Source organism: Aulonocara sp. 'chitande type north' Nkhata Bay, linkage group LG22 (genome assembly GCF_057382095.1).
Source record: "Aulonocara sp. 'chitande type north' Nkhata Bay isolate Kocher_YH1m ecotype deep benthic linkage group LG22, A_spYH_male_GT1.1, whole genome shotgun sequence".
NCBI classification, from domain to species: Eukaryota; Metazoa; Chordata; class Actinopteri; order Cichliformes; family Cichlidae; genus Aulonocara; species Aulonocara sp. 'chitande type north' Nkhata Bay.
In genome coordinates, this window is record NC_141364.1 from 23,538,256 (window position 1) to 23,558,823 (window position 20,568).

Consider the following 20,568-nt stretch of genomic DNA (forward strand, 5'->3'; position numbering starts at 1 on the left):
TATGATTATTTAATTTCTTGTTATTAATATTATTATTTTATATTATTATATAACTTTTGTTAAAATTAAAAAATATCTGATAGAGAAATTATCTGGTAAAGAAATTAAAAAAAAAAAAAGAATCCCACCCGAAAAAAAAGACCACGTGGGACGAGTGGTGACGTAAATCTCGTGCGACCGCAGTTCAGACACGGCCAGAAAATATTGCCGAGTGGAAGTGGTGTTTTTGCGCTCTAAAAGACGCCTTTAGCACCTTTTGGAAATGCCTGTGTGCAACTTCTTTCTTCAGGGCCGCTGTCGTTACGGCGAAAAATGTTGGAATGAGCACCCAAGAGGAGGAAGCAGAGGAGGAGGAGGAGGAGGTGGTGGAGGATATAACAACAACTACAGCAACCGCTCCTCTGGTCAGCAACAGCCCAGAAGTGGAGGTGGAGGTAACGTCTTTGATAAGTTAACATTCATCTAAACGTACTTTCAGTTTCTTTAGCATTCTTCGTGTGATGTTTTCGCTCTCTTAGCTAGCTTTTGTTAGCCTTCCTTTACTGTTCCACTGAATTGTAGGCAAATTAAGTTTGCTTCGTGGGTAGGGTATTTGAACAGTGGGCTGAGATTGTGCTTATCTAGGTAACTTAACCATGGAGTTAACCCTGGATTTTCAACTGTGGTTCACTTCTTACTGGGGTGTGTCCCCGTCATGCTAGCTTATTTAGAAATGGAAGGGTAGCCTGAGTATGTTGAATTCACTTCATAGCACGGGGCCCAGTCAAAAATATCAACTCTGTTAAGTTTTAAGTATGTCAACAACTTGGCATATGGGTTTTTTATTTTTTTATTTTTCCCAAACTTGAATGGGCATCACAGAAGAGGTTTTCCTGTTATTCTGAAGCCACATGAATGCACATTTAGTATAGGAGGGATGGGTAATGTTACTGTGTCGTAGTTTCTTTTCCAATGCAGTTATACTAGAAACAAATACATATTTTACAAAGGTCAGGTGTGTGCTAAACAACAGCAATTTCATTTCATGTTACCACTTCATGAGACCTCATGGTGGTTATCAAATAAATGAATGTAAAGCAGACAACCAGCTTTCAGTAAAGCAGAAAGTTGAGGATAAAGCTATCCAGAGAGCTAATAAAGTGATTTAAACAAGGATTAAAATTGGTTAATAATGATGATGCACTATGGAGTGTATTTTACACAATTTGTAATGCTTTGTGACACTGGTTTGTATTTTGATTCCAGGGTTTGGAAACAGAGTCTGGGTGAATCCTTCCCAGCAAAAAGGAAACTACATCCAGCCTTCATCCTTCTCTTCTCACGGAAGTGACGACTGGGGTCATGGAGGAGGTGGGGGAGGGGGAGGAGGAGGTGGTGGTGGTGGAGGGCGAAGAGAAAATGTGAAGAGCTCCGACTTTAGTTTCTCAAGTCAAAACAGATTTTCAGCTCTTAATACTCCCAGCACCTTTGACAGGGGAAGCAGGGGGGGAGGAAGGCCAGCGGGAGGAACAGTTGGTGATGAAGACGACGACAAAAAACTGTGAGTCTTTATGAGAAAACATAATGTTCTTTTTTTTTTTTTTTTTTTTTTTTTAACAAATTTTTTTTATCAGTCGTAAGGAAATCATTGTCATATTTGTTATCCAGGGAAGTTATTCAGATGGACATGGATGTTTGGGAGAAGTCTGGCCAGTGGGGATTCTCGTGTTATTATAGCTTCAAGACACTTGTATCTGGTGTGTATGAGATTTTTCATTTTAAATGTATATTTTTAAAAACTGAAACACTGGACCTGAACATGTTTCCTATGTTTTGACTACAGGTTTCACTGACCTCTCCCCTGAAGAGCTCCGGCTGGAATACTACTCCACAAGACCTTCAGGAGATCTGCAGGGCTACGTAAGTGTAGTGTTCCTTAGTAATGTCATGTCTGTTTGGCTTTGGGTCAGTATTCATCTTGTATAGGATAAAGGTCTAATCATCTCTTAGTTTACTCAGATTGCACAGAGTGTATATTTGTTAATAATTTGAATCATTTTGGATAAGGATAAGTGTAAGATAATGGGGAATTTCAGTTTTTACTTTATAATTTCTTTAGCGTAAGATTTACAGTTAAATTGCATTTTCTTGCCTTATTTAATTTTTACGTACTGTTCCTTTAACACACGGTAACTGTGCACGGGGGGAACGTTCGCGACGGGCAGTGTGGAGCTACGGGGGCTTTAACTAGCTGTGGAGAAAAACAGTTTCTTACTGTGTTTGCAGTGTACAGGAACATTCAAACGGATCACTGTATTTCAAAACTGTGGAAATAAATGTTTGCCTGTTTGTTTTTCGACTACAAGCGGACTTAGTGCAGTTGAACATAATCCACAAAGACACGCGTACGGCCCGACTACCAGCTAGTGCTTCCGCGGTATCACATCTTCGTCGTGGATAGAAGCATGGCCCCAAGTCTTTTTGTTACATGGGCTTGATTATTATAATCAAGCTCTAATTTAATATCGGAAGGCAAAAGGTTAAATGTGTTTAAGTATTTCTAAGAGTATAAGAAATTCCTCTTGTCTGTGCTTAGATGAATGGCATCAATCAGCTGCTCAGTCAGTGGAAAAACAGAGTCCAGGAATTGAAGATTATGAATCCAGCCACTCGTGCGGCACTGGTAAGACACACAGATCCTCACAAACATCGCTTCCCAACTTTAGATCATTTGTTACAATTCCAGAGTCCATAACTGGTCCCTAATGAGACGTGAAAACCAAACAGCACTGAGAAGATGTGTTTAGATTTTTGCCATTAGGTGTGCATGTCAGCAGTGTGCAGCAATGGAAATGTCAGAATACATTTTCGTTTAATAAAGTTTCCTTCTACTCTTTGAACGTATCGAACACCTGGTTTAGATTTAATGCTGACGTTCTGATTTGACACTAGCATTGCTCCTGTCTGTTTTGGGGCTTTTAATTCAGTGGGTTTTTTTTTTTTCTTTTTTTACTTCATTTGTTTTCATTGCAGCTTGCAGAATTAAATGGTGCCGCACCTCAGGGATCTTCAGGTGGGTTTGGTTCGACAACAGCAACTGGATTTGGATCCTCAATCTCCAGCTTTGGAAGCAAAGGTAAAGATTAACGATTTCTTCATTGAATCATAAACTGTCTTTCTTTTTTTGAAGGTACTTCCCATTTCTAATGAGTTATGATGCTTGAGCAGATTTTACAGAGACTGCATGTAGTTTAGTATTTTAGCACTAAATTAATCAAAGTATAGGTTTTCAGAATTTCATAATAAAAGGTATTTTATAAAATTATCCATCACTCCATGATAACTCTAAGTCCTTCTGTTCCTGCAGATTTTGGTGCACCAGCCCAGGCCAGCGGTTTCAGCTTTTCTGCTTCAAATAGTGGATTTGGCTCTGCAGCCACACAGTCATCTTCAACAGGTTTTGGTGACATCTTAGCAGCTCCCACACAGCCTCCCTCTGGGTTCGGCACTGCGTCCTCCTCTACACCTTCAGCTTCAAGTTTCTCCTTCGCCTCTACCACCACGGACAAACCAGCACCTGCGTCAGGATTTGGATCTGCCTCTGGATTTAGTTTCCCCACTGGAGCAAGCAGCAGTTTCGGGGTTGGAGCCCCTGCGACAACAGGAAGCAGCAGTCTTTTTGGGCAGACAAGTGGAGGATTTGGGGCAGCAGCCACTCAGCCCACTTCAGGAACTGGGTCTGCCGAAGGGGCGTCAGATAGTCTGTTTTCCCCTGAGAGTAAACTGACCGAAGAGGAACTGAGTCAGTTCAAGGCTAAGAAATTCACTCTGGGACAGATTCCACTGAAGCCCCCCCCTTCTAACCTGCTAGTGGTGTGATACTGTGGAGAATATGGGTAGATTATTAAACTAAAAACTATAATTTTGTGTAAACTTTAAGCTTTAAACCTTTTCCGTGCAAGTAATTTTGAAGATGTGGCTGACATCCACACACTTCTCCTCGGTGTAGGTGGAGAAAACTCAGTTTGGAAGTGTGCTGTGTACTTTCGAGCTATCTTTTGTCATAAAAAGTTCTATTTTTGAACGATTTTAGGTTGCATGGGTTTTAATTTGTTGATTTTTTTTCCCCTTTTAAGTACCTAAGGGTACAGCAAGAAAAGTTGATGGGGAAAAAATCTTTTAAAGGTTTATTTTAATTTTTAATGATCAAACATGCAAAATTCAGCAAATCAGCTTCTTGAACTTTATGTGGAGTAAATTTGAGATTATCTGTGTGTTGGGCTAAAGGTAAATAAATGTATTTCATTTAAGGTTTCATGGGATAGGAATTCTTGCTGTAATTACATGTGTCAGTCAGAAGGTGGTGTCACAATACAAGCTGTCCATGAGGGTTTTTTTTTCTTTATTATTATTGTTATTTTTTCTGCATTTAAGTGTACTTGTGTTTTAACCTAGAAGTACTTTTTAACTTCAGGCTACTTTTCCCTTGCAATGTAATGTGATAAAACAACAAAATCAAGGCCTGGAAACCAAAAACAAACATTTATTCACACCAGATTTCTGCTAACAGAGAGCAAAGTGAGGCAGCTTCCAAATGACAGAGAATAAATAAGCTGTTCAGAATGTATTTATTAGGTGCTGAGCAAATGGTGGGACAGCAAGAGTGATCCATGTGACAGCAATAAACCATTCTGCTGAGGGGGCTCTACCTCTGCTGACTCGAGCATATTTTCAGCTGACGGGGAGTGCGTAGCTTCAGTCGGAGGTGAAGCTGGGTTTCGTGTTTGCCTGCGTTTGTGTGTCCGTGTTTTACAGCCAGGTCAAAAAGGCCTTGTAGATATAATTAATACAAATTTTGTGTTCTTATAAATACTGAACATTAACTGTGAGCAACAGTGTGCAACACAGTCATTTTCTCTCCTGCTCCTCTGTCCCTCAGCAGTAAACTCCCACCCACCCCCTGCTAGAAGATTATAAATAATTCAGCTGATTAATGAACGACTGAAAAAGACACGCTCTCATGAAAAGGCACTTGCTCCCTCGTGCCGCTGAAATGTGTTTGTATTGCTGTCCTGTGACTTTTAAAGCAATCTAACTGATAAATAAGGGCGCTTGTGAGTGTTTGTTACCCCACCCCACACCAAATAAGCAGGTTTGCTACGGCATCAAATCGATAGCATTGCTTGTGTTTACGTAGGGTATGCATGAGTGAGGGGATGAGTCTGTGGATACCTGAATACACACACAGAAACGCACGGGGTTTCATTGGTATCATTTACTCACTCTCAGATACATCACCTCAGTGATGATGTGGGATTGCTCGTCTGACCAGTTGTGCGTAATCTTAACACACATGCGTACCCTCCTTTCCTCCCATGGATCATTAAATATTCCCCAAGAGGGACCCTACATTTAAAATGATGGAAATACAGCGTCAAGACTTGAGTCCATATGCTCCTTCAGTCCTCCCTTCCCAACCCTCCTGTGAAATCACTGCTTAAACAACACAGCGTGCACTGTAATCCAATTGACTGTGCCCTGACTTCAGCAACACGAACCAGATGTACACAGTATATGGTGCTTTAATATATTTAACACACCTATCGATAAGAGGGAAACAGGAGCTGTCTGTCTGGTTGATGCCCTCCTTTAGACTGCATGCCCCGGCTGTGTAGCAGCCCTTTGAATTATGACTTCTGCCTGCTGCTAACTTTTCCAGATCAGCAATTTTTGTCTTTATTATAGGGTGACTAAATGCACGCTGTTTCCATTGCCACTGTGGTGTCTGCATTAGCTGATGTCAGCACTGGAAAGAAAGAAACGCTTCGGTTGCCCCTCTGCACATTTCAGAGGAACTGAGTTGAATCCAAAACTACTATAAATAGGGTATGATTCCAGGTGACCCCTCCAACACACACACACACACCACCCCTTTTATAGTTGTAGCAGAGAACAAGGCTTAGTAATTGGAGCTATGAATCCAGAGGTAGAATTGATTGTGTTGTGCCACAGCAGTTTGCCTATGGGAAACAGGGCATTGATCCAAGGCCTCTGATTTATGCCTATCTGACTGGCCTTTTGCAAGAGGCCTTGGTGGCACATATTTCACCTGCAAATATATTTTTATAGGTCCATGTCTGGCCTTGTGTTTCCATGCTGAGGATGTTTATGGTTTCATAGTAGGATTAGTGTCTTCCGCTTAACACACTGAGAGTAAGAAACGTTGGCTTGGAGAATATACTGCACATGCTGCATTTAAGGCTGGTCTTGTTTTAAATATTGAACTGGAGATCCAAAAAGGCTGGATAGAAAATAAATTCAAAGCATCAATCTTAACTGTGCAGACACTGCTGCATACTCACTAAGTGGAAACGGAAGCATAGCCATTTCAATTTCATTAGATCTCATATAAATTCAAAATACTTTCCAGTAAAGATCATGTCTGCTTTTTTTTTTTTTTGAAATTTCATTTCACATTAATCTAGTGTACTGGTGCTGTACAGACTGGGTAACTCAGACAGTAACAATGTGATGTGTTATGAGTCATCTCTAGCAAACATCCAGTATACTTGTTGAGTTTTATACATTACAGAAATGGAAAAATTTAAATGCTGTGTCCAAGCCAAGAGTCTCAACTTGCATAGGCCTACTGTACGTACTCCAGCCTGCGATTGCTTGCAGCTGTTTGAGTTAGATCAGAGAATAATTTCAGTCTTGCAAAAGGCAGCGACCGCCAAAGAGTTCAACAATTCTTGAAGTTCACCATGAGTGGCTGCAAAAGAAAAGTAACTGTTTTCTTCACACTTGTTGGATTAAATAACTTTAGGAGCTAGGACACATGTAAATATATATAACTCATTACAACGCTTTAGAGTAAACGAGTTTGACATTTTGCCACATACACCCTTTAGTTGTTTTGCTGAAATTAACATTAGAAGATTTCTTTTACTCTCTTTTTTGTCCATTAAGTATGAGGCTGTGCAGCCAGGAGACCATTAGCTTAACAAAACAGCAAGAGTGGCAAAGTTATTGCCGCTCTCTGCAAAAATGACAACACATCTAAAAATCGCCAATTAACACATTATAATGTGTGTTAACTATTTCACAGCCATGGACTGTGACTTGTTGGAGTGAGTCTCATCCCCATTGTGAATTTGCTACATGAAAACCCTAAATTTATGGATTTAACACACCAGCTATGATTAATATTTCACTTTGGGGGAATAAAAAAAGTACTATGACAAGAACATCAACATCACCTTTTTAGCTAACCCCCCCAAACCCCTGTTTGCTTATTTACACATACAGCTGTTACTTTATGTGATTAACGTTATAAATTGGCTATTCAATTCTTCTATTCTTCCTGTTTTCTTTGCTATCTAGCTTGGTAAGCTAGTTTATATGCTAACTGCATATCAACTACTGCTAGCTGTTTATAGTGCCTAATTAAGGTTTTTAAAAAGGCAGTTCCTGTAACATATTTTTTAAATGCAGCTACATTATTATCATTAGCATTATTATTTAATAAAAGGTTGCTGTGTTTACTTTTTTATTTAACTAAAATTATAATTTTGTAAAATTTATTTCACAACTGGGTCATGCCAGAAATAGTTTTTTTGAAAACCACTGGGCTAAAAGCTGGTGCAAAGCAGTTAATAAAACGTAAAATGTAACTTTCTCCAGCCTGAAAACAGTTTCCTCCTGAGGCCGAAACGAAGAATGGCAAAGGTGAATCACAATGATAAATGTGAGGACAGGTGGACGCTTTTGCACAGGTAAACATTTACAGTTCCCTCCACGCTTTCTCCACACATGTCCACACGTAGTCGCTGTTTGCCTGTCTTCTCCAAGCGGCTGGGCCTGCTTGTAATCCATCTCTCCTCTCCCTCCTTCCCACCCTCCTATCCCTTTCGCCACAGCAGCGCGTTTCTCGCCGCGCCTTGCATGCCGTGTGACCAGCATCACAGAGCCGACAAGCCGTCCTGCGAACCGCCGTCCTCACACCAGCACAGCGAAAATAAAACCCAAACGATGACATACTTACAAAAACGACAGAAGCAAACATTAATTTGACAACTTCCGACTCCCCGCACCTTGCCTTCGCCGCTCCTTGCTGTAAGTGGTAAGTGCACTGATTCCTTCTTAATTGCGCGGCTCGCGGTGCTCAGTGTCCGTGCAGGACAATGATCGCACCAATGGACTGATGATCGGAATAATACAACTGATATCTGAGCAGATGAGAGGAGCATGGCGCAGATATCTTAAACTGTGTTTAATCTTGCAGTGTACAGGCTATAGGCATTTTGGAGGTAGTGGACTGGATTAGATTATTTGCAGCACATCAGCTGGAAATACTTGGTTTCCTCTGTTATGCTCTCATCTTTGTTAGTAAGCAATTGCCACGATACAGCTTACAGGTTCATGTCTTTTCTTACTTTAATCTCGTTAAGTGTTTAAAGAGATTAATACGGTCATAAGCAGAGGCGGAGCCAGACATTTGAAACACTCGGGGCTTAGCCAAAAAGCCCCGGGTGTATATATATTCCCTATAGGGAAAAATATATATCATATGCAGGACACCTAAAACTAGTTTTTTAATTAGGCAGCAAGGCAGAACAAGGTCAGGGCTGTATCAAGACACGAGGACTAAACCCCAATTCAACCAGACCCAGAACTGATCCAGAATTAAAACAGGACTACAACAGTTCAAAATCAGGAGTACTGAGGATTTAACCAAGACAGAACCAGAATCAGAACTAGATGATAGTAGCACTAAAAATCATCATAGACCTGCACTACACTTATTTTTTTAATTCTACCAAAGTCCACTATTTAGATTGAGAAAAGTTTATATAATTATTTAGCCTTGTTGTGCAAACAAGCCTGCATAACTTAATAAATATAGAATTTGAAAAATAACAAACCTAAAAAGAAACACTAGGTACGAGATACATGAGGACCTATGATACGGTGATACTTTTGGTAAACAACCATTTGATTAACATGTGTGTCTCACCTGCTCTTGTTCCACCTCTGTTCTGTCCTCATTCTCCATCTCCCTCTCTGCTCCTCTCTCTCCCTCTTTGTGCTGACAATCATCAAATATACAGTTGAAAGCAGATATTTACAAACTCTTCAGATCAAAACACTTTTATAATTGTAACATCAAATCAGACTAAATGTTTATTTTTTAGATTGATAAATATAAAAAACATATTTGTTAACTTTAAGAGTAAAGAGAGAAACTATCTGTATTTCTTAATTGTAAATGGCACCAAATTGTATTCAAACTTGAGCCACACTTATGGAGCTCCACAGTTCTCTTCCTGGTGTTTTGGTTGGCATCTCTTGATTTTCCCATGTCAAAGAAACAGGCTCTGTGTTTTGCCTTATATGCATCCACAGGTGTGCCACCAATTTACTCACATGGACTCTACGAACCTATCAGAAGCTTCTTCAGCTCAGAATGGAATCGTCTGGAGTTTCTTATTAATTAACAATAAACTTAGTGTACATGTACTCTTAAATTTGATGAAAGTGATAAAAAACAGAAATCTCTGTCTCTCTTTATTCTGACATTTAACTAATTCAAAATATATTTCAATATTTATCTAAAACAAAAGTTTACTCTAAATTGATCTTGTACAGTAAAAATGTTTTATGTTTTCTCCCTAAAGTGTATGTAAATATCTGGTTACAAATGTGAATATCCTGCTGTGTACTGAAATCCCTCTTATTTTGCATAGAAATATACTGAACAACATACGAAGCATAATATATAAAATAACATTTACCTGAGTTTTTTCTTTGAAAGAACCCTCTAATGTCCATTCTTATATTTCAGTACATAACTGAAACCGATTTAGTCGGGGAGGGTAAGAACTGAAAATATGAAATAAACACACGTAAGCTAAGACTCTCTAAAAAAATAGCATTTGTTCGGCTTTTCATTTCGCCATTTGTTGATTCACTTGAAGAGCAAGTAACGTAATATTGGTCAAGTGATCAGTTTGATATCAATCTTTCGTGATGCACCGTCATATTTACATTATTTGTACGGTACGAATGATTTGCTTTGGTACCTGCTTAAACTTAAGCTCTCCTTAGTATGGCTGGCTCCGTTTCTCCAACAGCGCACTCACAGGCAGCAGCTGCCCCGCCCCCTCGCTCAGTCGCTTAGTGCCTGAGCTCAGATCATACCAATATCAGGGGGGATTCACGCACAGTCGTAAATTCCCACAGTGTGCACTATGTGCTTCGAATATTGTGTGTACTTTTTTTTTTATACAGTTGTCAGCCAGACATCTAACTATGAGAAAATTACACTCCAAAAGACCCCGGGCTTCTGACAAAACAACCCGGGCTTAAGCCCAGTAAGCCACCCCCACGCTCCGCCCCTGGTCATAAGAGACAGTATATATGATGCACAGTGATGCTGTGGTGGATATAGCATTGTGGCCTAAATACTCATAGACACAATTTTCTTGCTTTCACTTTTACTAATAAAGTATTCTGATTCTGATGATTCTTAGTCTACACTGATGTTTGCTTAAGAGATGTGGAACCAGTTGTCTCTGCTGATTTAGACATGTAGGGAGAAAGTTCAGGCATGTCATAGGTCAGCTGTGCCCTTCTGGTGATCTGTGGATGGCTGCATGAGGTCAAAGGCATAAAGGTGCCTCGCTATAATTCAGTTTATGCACTGCTGCCCCTTTCTTATGGTGTTTGTTTATGCTGCACGTGACAGTGAATGGAGAGGAAGGAGGGAGTGTGAGTGAAACTGAGCATATTTTAAGATGCCTGCCCCTTGCCTGTGCCAAGTGCACGCTGAGGTGTGAGGTTGTATCAGATGGCTGCATGAACGTGTATGCACACAAATGAAGGGAGATGCAAACACCAGAATGGAAGCGCAGACTGTGCTCCCCACCTGTGGAAGGAAACTGAAACATGTGACTCAGGATCTTCTTTTGAATAAAAAGAGACAGCGCATATTAATGAACATATATCAATGTAAATATGCCAGAGTTAGCCAACAGGCTAAATTTACATCTGTAGCACCTGGCAGGTCAGACAAAAACAATAAATACGGAATTTAGCAAACCCTCAGACAGTGTACAACAATCTAGTCCAGACAACAAATACATGAAATTACTGCACAAAATGTTATATTACAATGAAACCCAAAATATGTAACATTAAAAATAACACATATTAATATAAAACTAGTGATTGCAAATCTGATTCCTGTTTAGCCATCGTTTGAGATTAGTTTTAAATGTGTTGAAGGAAGTCCATTCTCTTAATACAGCTGGAATACCATTCCACATCTCAGTATCTTTGCCAGAGGTAGTGAGATACCAAAGGTACTGTACAATCCCTTCTAGTAGAGGATCTGATTACTCTTCCACTGATATTGGATTTAAACATGATGAACTCACTCAGTGAGGGTGGAGCAAGTCCATGTAGGATCTTATAAAAAGAACAAGCAAAAGTAAATATTTAAACATTTTTAAAACTGAAGATATTATATTTCTGAAGCATGAGACAGTGATGGAAAGAAAAAGGTTTTGTCTCTAACACTTCTAAGGCCTTTTAAAATAAAGAGTCTTTGGTTTCAAAGTAGCTGTACTTTGACTTTCTCTCAATCGTGTGAAGGGAATAGTATGAAGGCAGTTTGATATTTGTGACACTTGTAATTGTTAGTATTAAGCATGAGTAAGCGAGAGCGAGTAAGTGCATTAACTGGCACTAAAGGACTGTATCTTCTCGGCCTGTTTCAAGGAGAAAGAGAATAATTATCCTCATGCTTAACTCTTAAAATGCTACCGTGACTCAGACTCGATCCTTTGAATAATCCAATGAAACGCAACTGAGTAAATAAAATCTTAAAAAGACTGAAACTTGTGCTGTGGAAAGCTGTGGCCCTGTACTTCCATTTAATTTGAACTCACACATTCACAGAAGCCAGTTTTCATAAATTTGCTATTCTGTACCGATTTAAGAGAGACCAAGGATCACTCATCCCATTTTATATCCTCAAAAGCTGCCATTTAGCTCACATGTCTGCTTATGAAGTATTCATGTGCTCGTGTCACAGTTTTACTCTAGATTTGGTTGGGTGTGGCTTTCCAAGCAGCTTTTGAGCTGCAAGTCTGGGATGGAACAAAAGCCTCTTATTGTAAAATATTTACTTGGATGAAATATATAGCTGTGCTCAGAAGTTTACATACAGTGATTTCCATGAACTCATCTCACTCGCAAATAAAGGAGGATCCAAACGCAGGCAGTTGTAAAGGTGTGAGGGTGGTTTATTAAACACAAAATAAAAATGGGCAAACGGCAAAAGGAACAGAAGGCTATCTAAACTGAGAACAACTAAACTAGTGAACACAAACCAGGACATGAACATGAAGGAGGATGAGCAGCGGAGGATGAGCAGCGGAGAATGACGACGGACAGCAGGGAAAACACACGAGTGAGACATGGTGGATACACAGACAGACCAGCAACTACAATGACAGGAGACGCGACTTAAATACTCACAGAGAAACACAGGGAGATTACACACAGGTGGTGGACACAGCTGGGAGTAATTAACGAGACGAGACAAACCTGAACACACTCACATGAGACGCCGACCTTCACAATAAAACAGGAAACAAGAAAACACTACACAAGGACGCAGACACGACACTGAGAGATAGACAGAAAATGACACATGGAACTTGAACTATACTATACAGACACAACCGAAGGACAATTCCTAAAACATGAATAAACAGACACATAGAATTCCAATAATAATAATAATAATGATCAACAAAGCACAAGAGTAACAAAACGATCATTCAAAAATAAATCAAAACATAATAAACTCAAAATGCTGGGTCGAACCGACCCAGAACCGTGACATGGACCTGGATTTCAAGCATAGTCTGTAGGATTGAGGTTAAGACTTTAGGAAGACCATTCCAGAAGTTTAATCCAGTCACAAACCAGTTTTGATGTGTGTTTCGGTTCATTGTCCTGCTGGAACGCACAGTTTTTTCCAAGTTTCGTCTAGTCGTTGATTACTATTCATTATTCCATCCACTTTGTGCAGTGTATGAATATCAACAAAACAGCCCCAGAGCATGATGCTACCGCTACCATGCTTGACAGTTAGTACAGCCTCATCTTTATTCCTCCTAACATATCTCTTGTCATTGTGGCCAGAAACATCAATCTTTCTCTTTTCTGACCATAAAATGATGAGTACCCTCTCAGTCAGCGTTGTTAACCTTGCTTCGCTGTGGACAGTGATGCTGGCGTTCCAACAGTTTTCGGTTCATGGCAGGCTCTAGTCTTGGTGGTTTCTGGGTTGTTCCTTAACATCCCAACAAATTTCCTCTCATCTGAGGGTGACAGTTTGAGTCTTTTGCCAGACCTGGGCAAAGTGGAGACGCGTCCGAATAACTTTGACACACCATTATTCAAACTGATGACCTTGGACTAGTTCTTGTAGAACATCCAGCACAATTTAATGAAAGATTTTGAGTAAGTTTATGTATATGTTTGAGCCTGTATGCAAACTTCTGTTTGAATACGTCCGTTTGTATACTGTATGGATTTGAGAAAATCCAAAATAAGCCACTAAGTCAGTAAACATGTCTGCTGTACAATAATTTCACTGTGGACAAAGAAAAGTTGAAAGAAATGAATAAAAGTCTCAAATTACCATCATATTATGTAAAGTTGTGACCACAATTGTATGATTGTGCATAGTCTTGAGTCTTAGTGGTGGGGAGAGTAGCATCACATATTATCAGATGAGCTGCTCCAAAGGCCAGCCTGACTTTTGTGCACTATATCATCTTCCATCAAAGAGCCTCAGCTCACACACACACACACACACACACACACACACACACACACACACACACACACACACTACTAAAAACCAATAGCTGGAAAGGGCAAAGGCAAAGTGCAGTGCAACACACACACACTCATAAATGCACTGACACATCTGATCACACTTCAGATCTGTAGCTGCCCGCTGCTGGTTCTGGTGCTCTTTGAAATGAAAATCAAATGAAAACAACCAAGAGGCAGAGCTAGACACTTATCATAGCAATGAACAGGCTCCGGTGTGCGTGTCTGGGTGCTTATTTATATGTGTGTTATTGTTGCACCGTATGTCGCTGTGTGCACTCGTGGACAGCCATCTGTGGGGCACAATTCACTAGCCAACTGGTATGTGTCATCAATGGCGGTGGTTGTGATTGGCTGACGATTATTGTTTGGCTTGACTCGCGCCTCACCTCCCACTCCAAACTGGACTTACCACTGAGACACTAAGGTGTTATATAAGATTATTTTGCATACTTGGACTGAACCTTGCCCAGAAGAGGTCAGCCCATATGGATGTGATGGGGGTTTTTGACCTATATTTTTGAAGTTTACATTTTTCATGACACAGTGAGGGAATTGTCCAGGTTGAAAGACCAGTGTTCTGGCCTGTGTGCAGTGATGTTATGGGCAGTTATGTGTCAGTTAGAGGAGCGAAGATGGCAGTGTCGGTAACAGTACTGTTGCAAATGAGTATTTAATCCAACACTAACTTTTACTATCCATTAGTGTCTGTGTATTCATTTTTTGGCCCAATTATCCATCCATCCAGCTACCTGCTATCTGCTATTTATCAAGCACTGGGTTGTGCAGCTGCAGCCCAGATCTCTGTCTCCTCAGCCACACTCCTTCAGGTTAGCCAATGGAGTATTCCTAGGCCAGTTGAGAGATACAGTATAATCTCTCCAGCAATCTCTCCACATAATCTCCTGAGTCTAACCCAGGGCCTTCTTTTGGTGGTATATACTTAAAACACCGCACTCTAGAAGCAGGGCTCTAGACTAACTTTTTGACATGGGCGCACCGGTACGCCTAACTTTAAAAATTTAGGCGTACCGGCACAAAAGTTAGGCGCACTCAAATTTTTCAACCGCATCGCTTAACACCGCAGTTTTACATGTGCACTTTCTTTGGGGGGGGAAGTCCATACAGACAATATTAATTTCTAAATTATTAACTAACAAACTTGTGCTTAAAGTGCTTTGTCAATATTGTAGAAAATGTTAAAAACTTAATCATCATCTTGGCCTCCTCTGACGACCTGTTTGCTGCTGTCTGCTGCTGAAAGGCCGTGGGGAGAGGGGACACTTGGGCAGTGCATTTACTGCAGCATATAATGTGTTTTCTGGATACACTGCTGCTTTTTCAGCATTCAAATATTGATGGCACCGTGTCAGAGCACTGGCTATGAATTTCAGACAGATCAGGCCTTAACTTAACAAAAAAGTTATCAATAGTTCTTTTCATCTTTTCTTATTACCCACAGCTACAGTACATCCACTTCTCTCAGGCCTAGGCTGCTCACTAGGGCTGAGTATCATCACTGATTTCTATAATCCATTCAATTCCGGTTCTCAAAGTCCTGATTTGATTCAATTTAGCCTCAGACAGTCAGAAATATTATAATTCTGATCATTTATCAGTACTGATACACATGAGACTTCATCAGAATTGTGAAAATCACAGCAGATGCCTTTGTGTGAAAGTAACTGAGAATAAAACACAGGAAAACATGAAGGAGATTTTCCTGGTCTGGCTTTTTATAGCAGATAACCTTAAAAATATTCTGCAATTTTGCATAATTTTAAGAAATTTAAATTTCTTCAGTATTGAACAGCAGAAATTAGGCTTTCTTGTCCGAGGTCATTTAAGTGAAAAAAGAAAAAGCGCTGTAAACAACGGTAGACTGGTGGGTAATAAGCGAATGAATAATGCAGAAAACAGATTTGAGACGGGAAACTGTTCCTGAAGTACAGAGAGAGAGAGAGCTGTGCAGGAAGTGTGATTTTTATCGTGGTGGAAGCAAAACAGCAAAAGTCAGAGGGAATTCATGACGACATTGATAAAATGTGAAGCGCAGTTTGCTGCTTCTTTTGCTGCAGGCTCGGTGAATTTTGGTTGGAGAGAGGCAAAACCTGCAGCTCAGAATCAGCGCAAAAAGACGTAAACACAGCGCGGACCCGAAGAATCGCTAAGCTCCGACAGCGTGTCCGTGTTCAGGCCGTCGGGTGAGAAAGCCGAGAAAGACGAAGCTGATTCTGATGTGTTGGGTCCGCTCCGTGTTTAGCTACTCACCTCTCTCTTCCACCTGCACTTTCAACTGGACCACGGCCAATCAGAGAGGTCCCGCCCCTGACTATCTCTGATTGGTTTAGTCCACGATAGGGGCAAAATGTGTGTCTGTTGTTGACCACACGGAGAGTTACAGAGATTTTTTTTTTGTTACCGGAACAGTTGGTCGCACCTGTGCGACCAAATATTTATTTTTAGTCGCACCACTGAAAAATTTGGTCGCATTTGCGACCAAATTGGTCGCACTCTAGAGCCCTGAGAAGTGCTTAGGAGCATCCTAGTCAGGTGCCCAAACCACCTCAACTAGCTTCTTCCAGTGTGTAGAAGAATTGGCTCTACTGTGAGCAGCAATATCCCACTTGCACTATTAACACTGTGTGGGCAGAGCATTGCTTCCGCCTCCCGAGTTGTGTGATGATTTGACAGAATCGCTTCAAGGCCAACTGACAGTCTGGCTCTATGGCCAAACTTCTCCCATACCTGACTTTTTGCTTTAGCTACTACCAGAGCTGCACTTTGATTGGCCTGCTGGTATCTGGCAGCTGTCTTTGGAGTCCTGTAGGGTAACCAACCTTGATAGGACCCTTTATTCCGTTTAATGGCTCTCATCACCTCTGATGGCCAGCTCTGTGTAGCTTCCTGAGCCATTGAACGTGGTCCATTCAGATTCAGTGTCCCCAGCCTCCCTCGGAATGCTGTCAAAGCTGAATGTGGGAACTGAAGGTCTTCTTATTAGAGTTCGGCCTCTCTTCAGGACGCTAGCTCCAGAGCCCAAGCCATGAATTGAGGTGAGCTTGACTGTATCCAGCCAGTATCTCTCAACCTCACACTGACTCAGGTTCTTTCCCCACCAAAGTGGTGATGTTCTGTGTCACGAGCTAGTTTCAGCACTGCTGCTTGACACACATTTAGAAGAAAAAGAAGAGGAACCCGAACTGTGATAAACCTTAGAAGAAACCTAGGATTGTCATTTTATAATAATAAAACATAATAATTGATTGCATGTTATGTTGTAAAAACACAGTATGGATTCAGCTGCAGATAAAAATAAATCCCTGAAATATAATAATAGTCATTATTATTATTATTAAGAAATCATTTATATCAGCAAAACAAGAATAACATTTAGGTCTAGCTAAAAAAAAAAAGAAGGGGTGCAACGATACACAAAATTCACGGTTCGGTTCGATACTTTGGTGTCACGGTTTGATATTTTTTCATTACAAAAAAATGTTCATGCCTTTTTAATTTGTCATCTATTAAAATTATAAATATATATTTTAACTCAAAAGTACAGTTTTTAAATTTAATGTTGCTAAAACAACAAAATAATAAAAAAAAATTAAAGGAAGCTCTTTGGTCTTGGCCATGGCGGAGTTTGGAGTCTGACTGTTTGAGGCTGTGGACAGGTGTCTTTTATACAGATGATGAGTTCAAACAGGTGCCATTCAGACAGGTAACGAGTGGGGGACAGAAAAGCTTCTTACAGAAGACGTTACAGGTCTGTGAGAGCCAGAGATTTTCCATGTTTGAGGTGACTAAATACTTATTTTCCACCCTGATTTACGAATAAATTCTTTACAAATCCTACCATGTGAATTCATGGATTTTTTTTTCACATTCTGTCTCTCACAGTTGAAGTGTACCTCTGGTGCAAACCTCTGTCATCATTTTAGGTGGGGGAACTTGCACAATCGGTGGCTGACTAAATACTTTTTTGCCCCACTGTGTGTATATATATATATATATATATATATATATATATATATATATATATATATATATATATATATAAGATAAACATGTAACTCTTATCCTGTCTTCCTGGAGGATCTGTATGCATTCCATTGCACACATCCCTTTAAAATGTTTAGCTGTAAATAAGACAGAAAGCTGTGCTTTGGTTAAACCTAGCTATCTCTCTACAGACCTACTGCAGCCCTCGAAAACCTCACAACACAAGCCCTTGCATTCTAAGTTGGAACTTGGTGATTTGACATGTTGAGCTGGGTGAGATCCTATGTGATACTCCGCCCCAGGCAGACTACCAGTGTCCCAGGTGGGATGAGACAGAGGGGCGTGGGGGCTGAGGGATAGTGAGAAAGATGTCACTGGCCACATTAGTCACCAGCAAAAGCAGGCCATGAGTCAGGAAAGCTCGCCGTCTCATCCATCACGTCCCTCTTAACCCACTTTCCTTTCAGCCCAGCCGTTCCGACTTTTATTTTTCTATTTTCTGCTGGCTCTCCATCCCCCTGCTGACTGAGTAACTCTGCATCCTTCTTTTGATGGTGATGAAAAGAGAAAGAGAGTGCAACGAGAATAGTCCAGTGCTGGACAGATTGCAGGTTACAGTGAGAGATGAAAGTGGAAAGTGATTTAGGGTCAACCTTTGTAGTGCAACAAGGGAAACGGCGAGGAAATGGACTGTCTTCTACCAAACAGCTTTTACGATAAACATAATGATTAAAAGAAGTTTATTTCGCTTCTGTCACTACAGGCAGATAAAGAAGACAGCGCAGTGATAAAGTGTGTCTTGTTTTCACACCAGATTTCCCATGGCGATGCGTAGAGAGAAACCCTGTGAGCTAGTGAGGCTTCTGTGGGGCATGCGATGATGATATGAGCCTCATCCAAAAAGCTGTGGGCTCAAATCCAGGACAAGGTGTTTAATTCAATGAAAGTCTAATGTTTCTAGCTCAATGATAGAGAAATAGGTTTGGAAAAGTGGGGATGAGTGAGTGAATATTTAATATATTTTAACACCAACCTGTGCAGTTTTTTTTTTTTTGATATTTTGAACATTTAGAAGGTTGGCAGAGCTGATAAGCTGCAGCTGCTGCTTGTTAGTTTGATTAGTGAGATGTATCCATTATGCACTGTAACCCCCCCCCCCCCCCCCCCCCAAAAAAAAACAAAAAAAACCCCCAAAAAACCAAAATGCGCTTCACAGAAAAACTGATTGGCAAGTCCTTCGTAGTTAGTTTTGCCCGTACATCCTTCGTATCTACGAGCAAAACTAACTGCTGAACTGGATGTCCACGAGGAAGCAACTTATCGATTGGAAGTGGGCTATACCTTAAAGTTTATCGTATACCATTTAGAGTCTGTTTTTTGCTCTGAATGGGTCACTTTGCTACAAAGCAAACATTAGACTTTATTAAAGAAGATTTTAATCTAAGAGCTCATCAGGAAAATGTTTGCTGAAGTCCTGAATTCATAAAGTAGCATAATTTTCTCACAACCTTCCATGCAATTGAACCTCTCTTGTTAACCAGTGGAGTCGCCCCCTGCTGGCCATTGTATATAGATTGGCCATCTATATTAAGCAATTTGTTTATTTGAGGTAGAGAAAAAGCTAAATTTCCATTTTGTTTAATACCTAACATTAGCTTTTTTTTGTGCTTTTTCTGTATTATCATCAATTTGTTTTTAATCACAAATATTTCTTTTTGCAATTAAAAACAAACTTTAAAGAGATGTTGGTCATTGGCTGACATTTGCCTGATGGTAGTAAGACACAGTGTCATCCATCTGTTTGCTTACAGATGTGCACTTTTTAATGCCACATTTCATTGTTAACAACCTCCGACAGGCTAATTTGAACTGTAATTGTAGCAGTGATTGGGGAAAATTCAAAGCTTTGCTTCCCTGCCGCAGCCGATTCAACATGATTTCAGCAGTTTGTGCGAAAACGTGGTGTGACGAATCGAATTTATGTCTGCTGTCACAAGGTGATGTAGAGGGAGTGACTTGGTGACTCACCTCATTAAAGATTTTATTGGATACACTGCAAAAACTCAAAATCTTACCAAGTATATTTGTCTTATTTCTAGTCAAAATTATCTCATTACACTTAAAATAAGACACAATCAGCTACAGGGCAACATTTCAGTAAGCTAAAGGAAATTGTTTCAAGACAGTGAATCTTGAAACTAGAGAAAAACTAGAGATTTTTCACTTGTTCCACTGGCAGATTTTTTTCACTTATTTTAAGCTAAAATATCTTGTATTAAGTGAAAAAATCTGCCAGTGGAACAAGTGAAAAATCTCTAGTTTTTCTCTAGTTTCAAGATTCACTGTCTTGAAACAAGTTCCTTTAGCTTACTGAAATGTTGCCCTGTAGCTGATTGTGTCTTATTTTAAGTGTAATGAGATAATTTTGACTAGAAATAAGACAAATATACTTGGTAAGATTTTGAGTTTTTGCAGTGTAAAAATTTGATTGGGCCAACGGGAGAGGGAAAGCGAAAAGCGAAAAGCGAAAAGCTTTCTCTTTTCTGTTCATTTCATGGCTGTTAGCATTTGATTCAGATTTGTGTCTGTGTGCATCAGGCATAATATTGCTCTGCAAAGTGTGAAATGGAAATTTGTGAATATTGAGTGGTGCTCTCACTTATTGGTCAG

The 20,568-nt window shown here is 40.1% G+C and overlaps 2 protein-coding genes across 3 annotated transcripts in view; both read left to right on the plus strand.

Annotated features, from left to right (window-relative positions):
- The first annotated feature begins 167 nt into the window (after positions 1-167).
- Positions 168-4,066, plus strand: nup42 (nucleoporin 42). Its single transcript, XM_086280826.1, has 7 exons — positions 168-434; positions 1,246-1,540; positions 1,648-1,736; positions 1,823-1,899; positions 2,576-2,662; positions 3,013-3,115; positions 3,347-4,066. Exons 1-7 carry the CDS (start codon positions 263-265, stop codon positions 3,856-3,858), a joined length of 1,335 nt encoding a protein of 444 aa, XP_086136952.1. The 5' UTR covers positions 168-262; the 3' UTR covers positions 3,859-4,066.
- A 3,826-nt stretch (positions 4,067-7,892) lies between these two features.
- Positions 7,893-20,568, plus strand: part of rims3 (regulating synaptic membrane exocytosis 3) — a 54,962-nt gene continuing 42,286 nt past the window's right edge. The window contains exon 1 of one of the 2 annotated variants that reach the window (XM_086281200.1): positions 7,893-8,101. The gene's annotated coding sequence lies outside the window, so the exon portion shown is untranslated. The remainder of the gene's footprint in view (positions 8,102-20,568) is intronic. The other variant, XM_086281201.1, reaches the window with a different exon arrangement.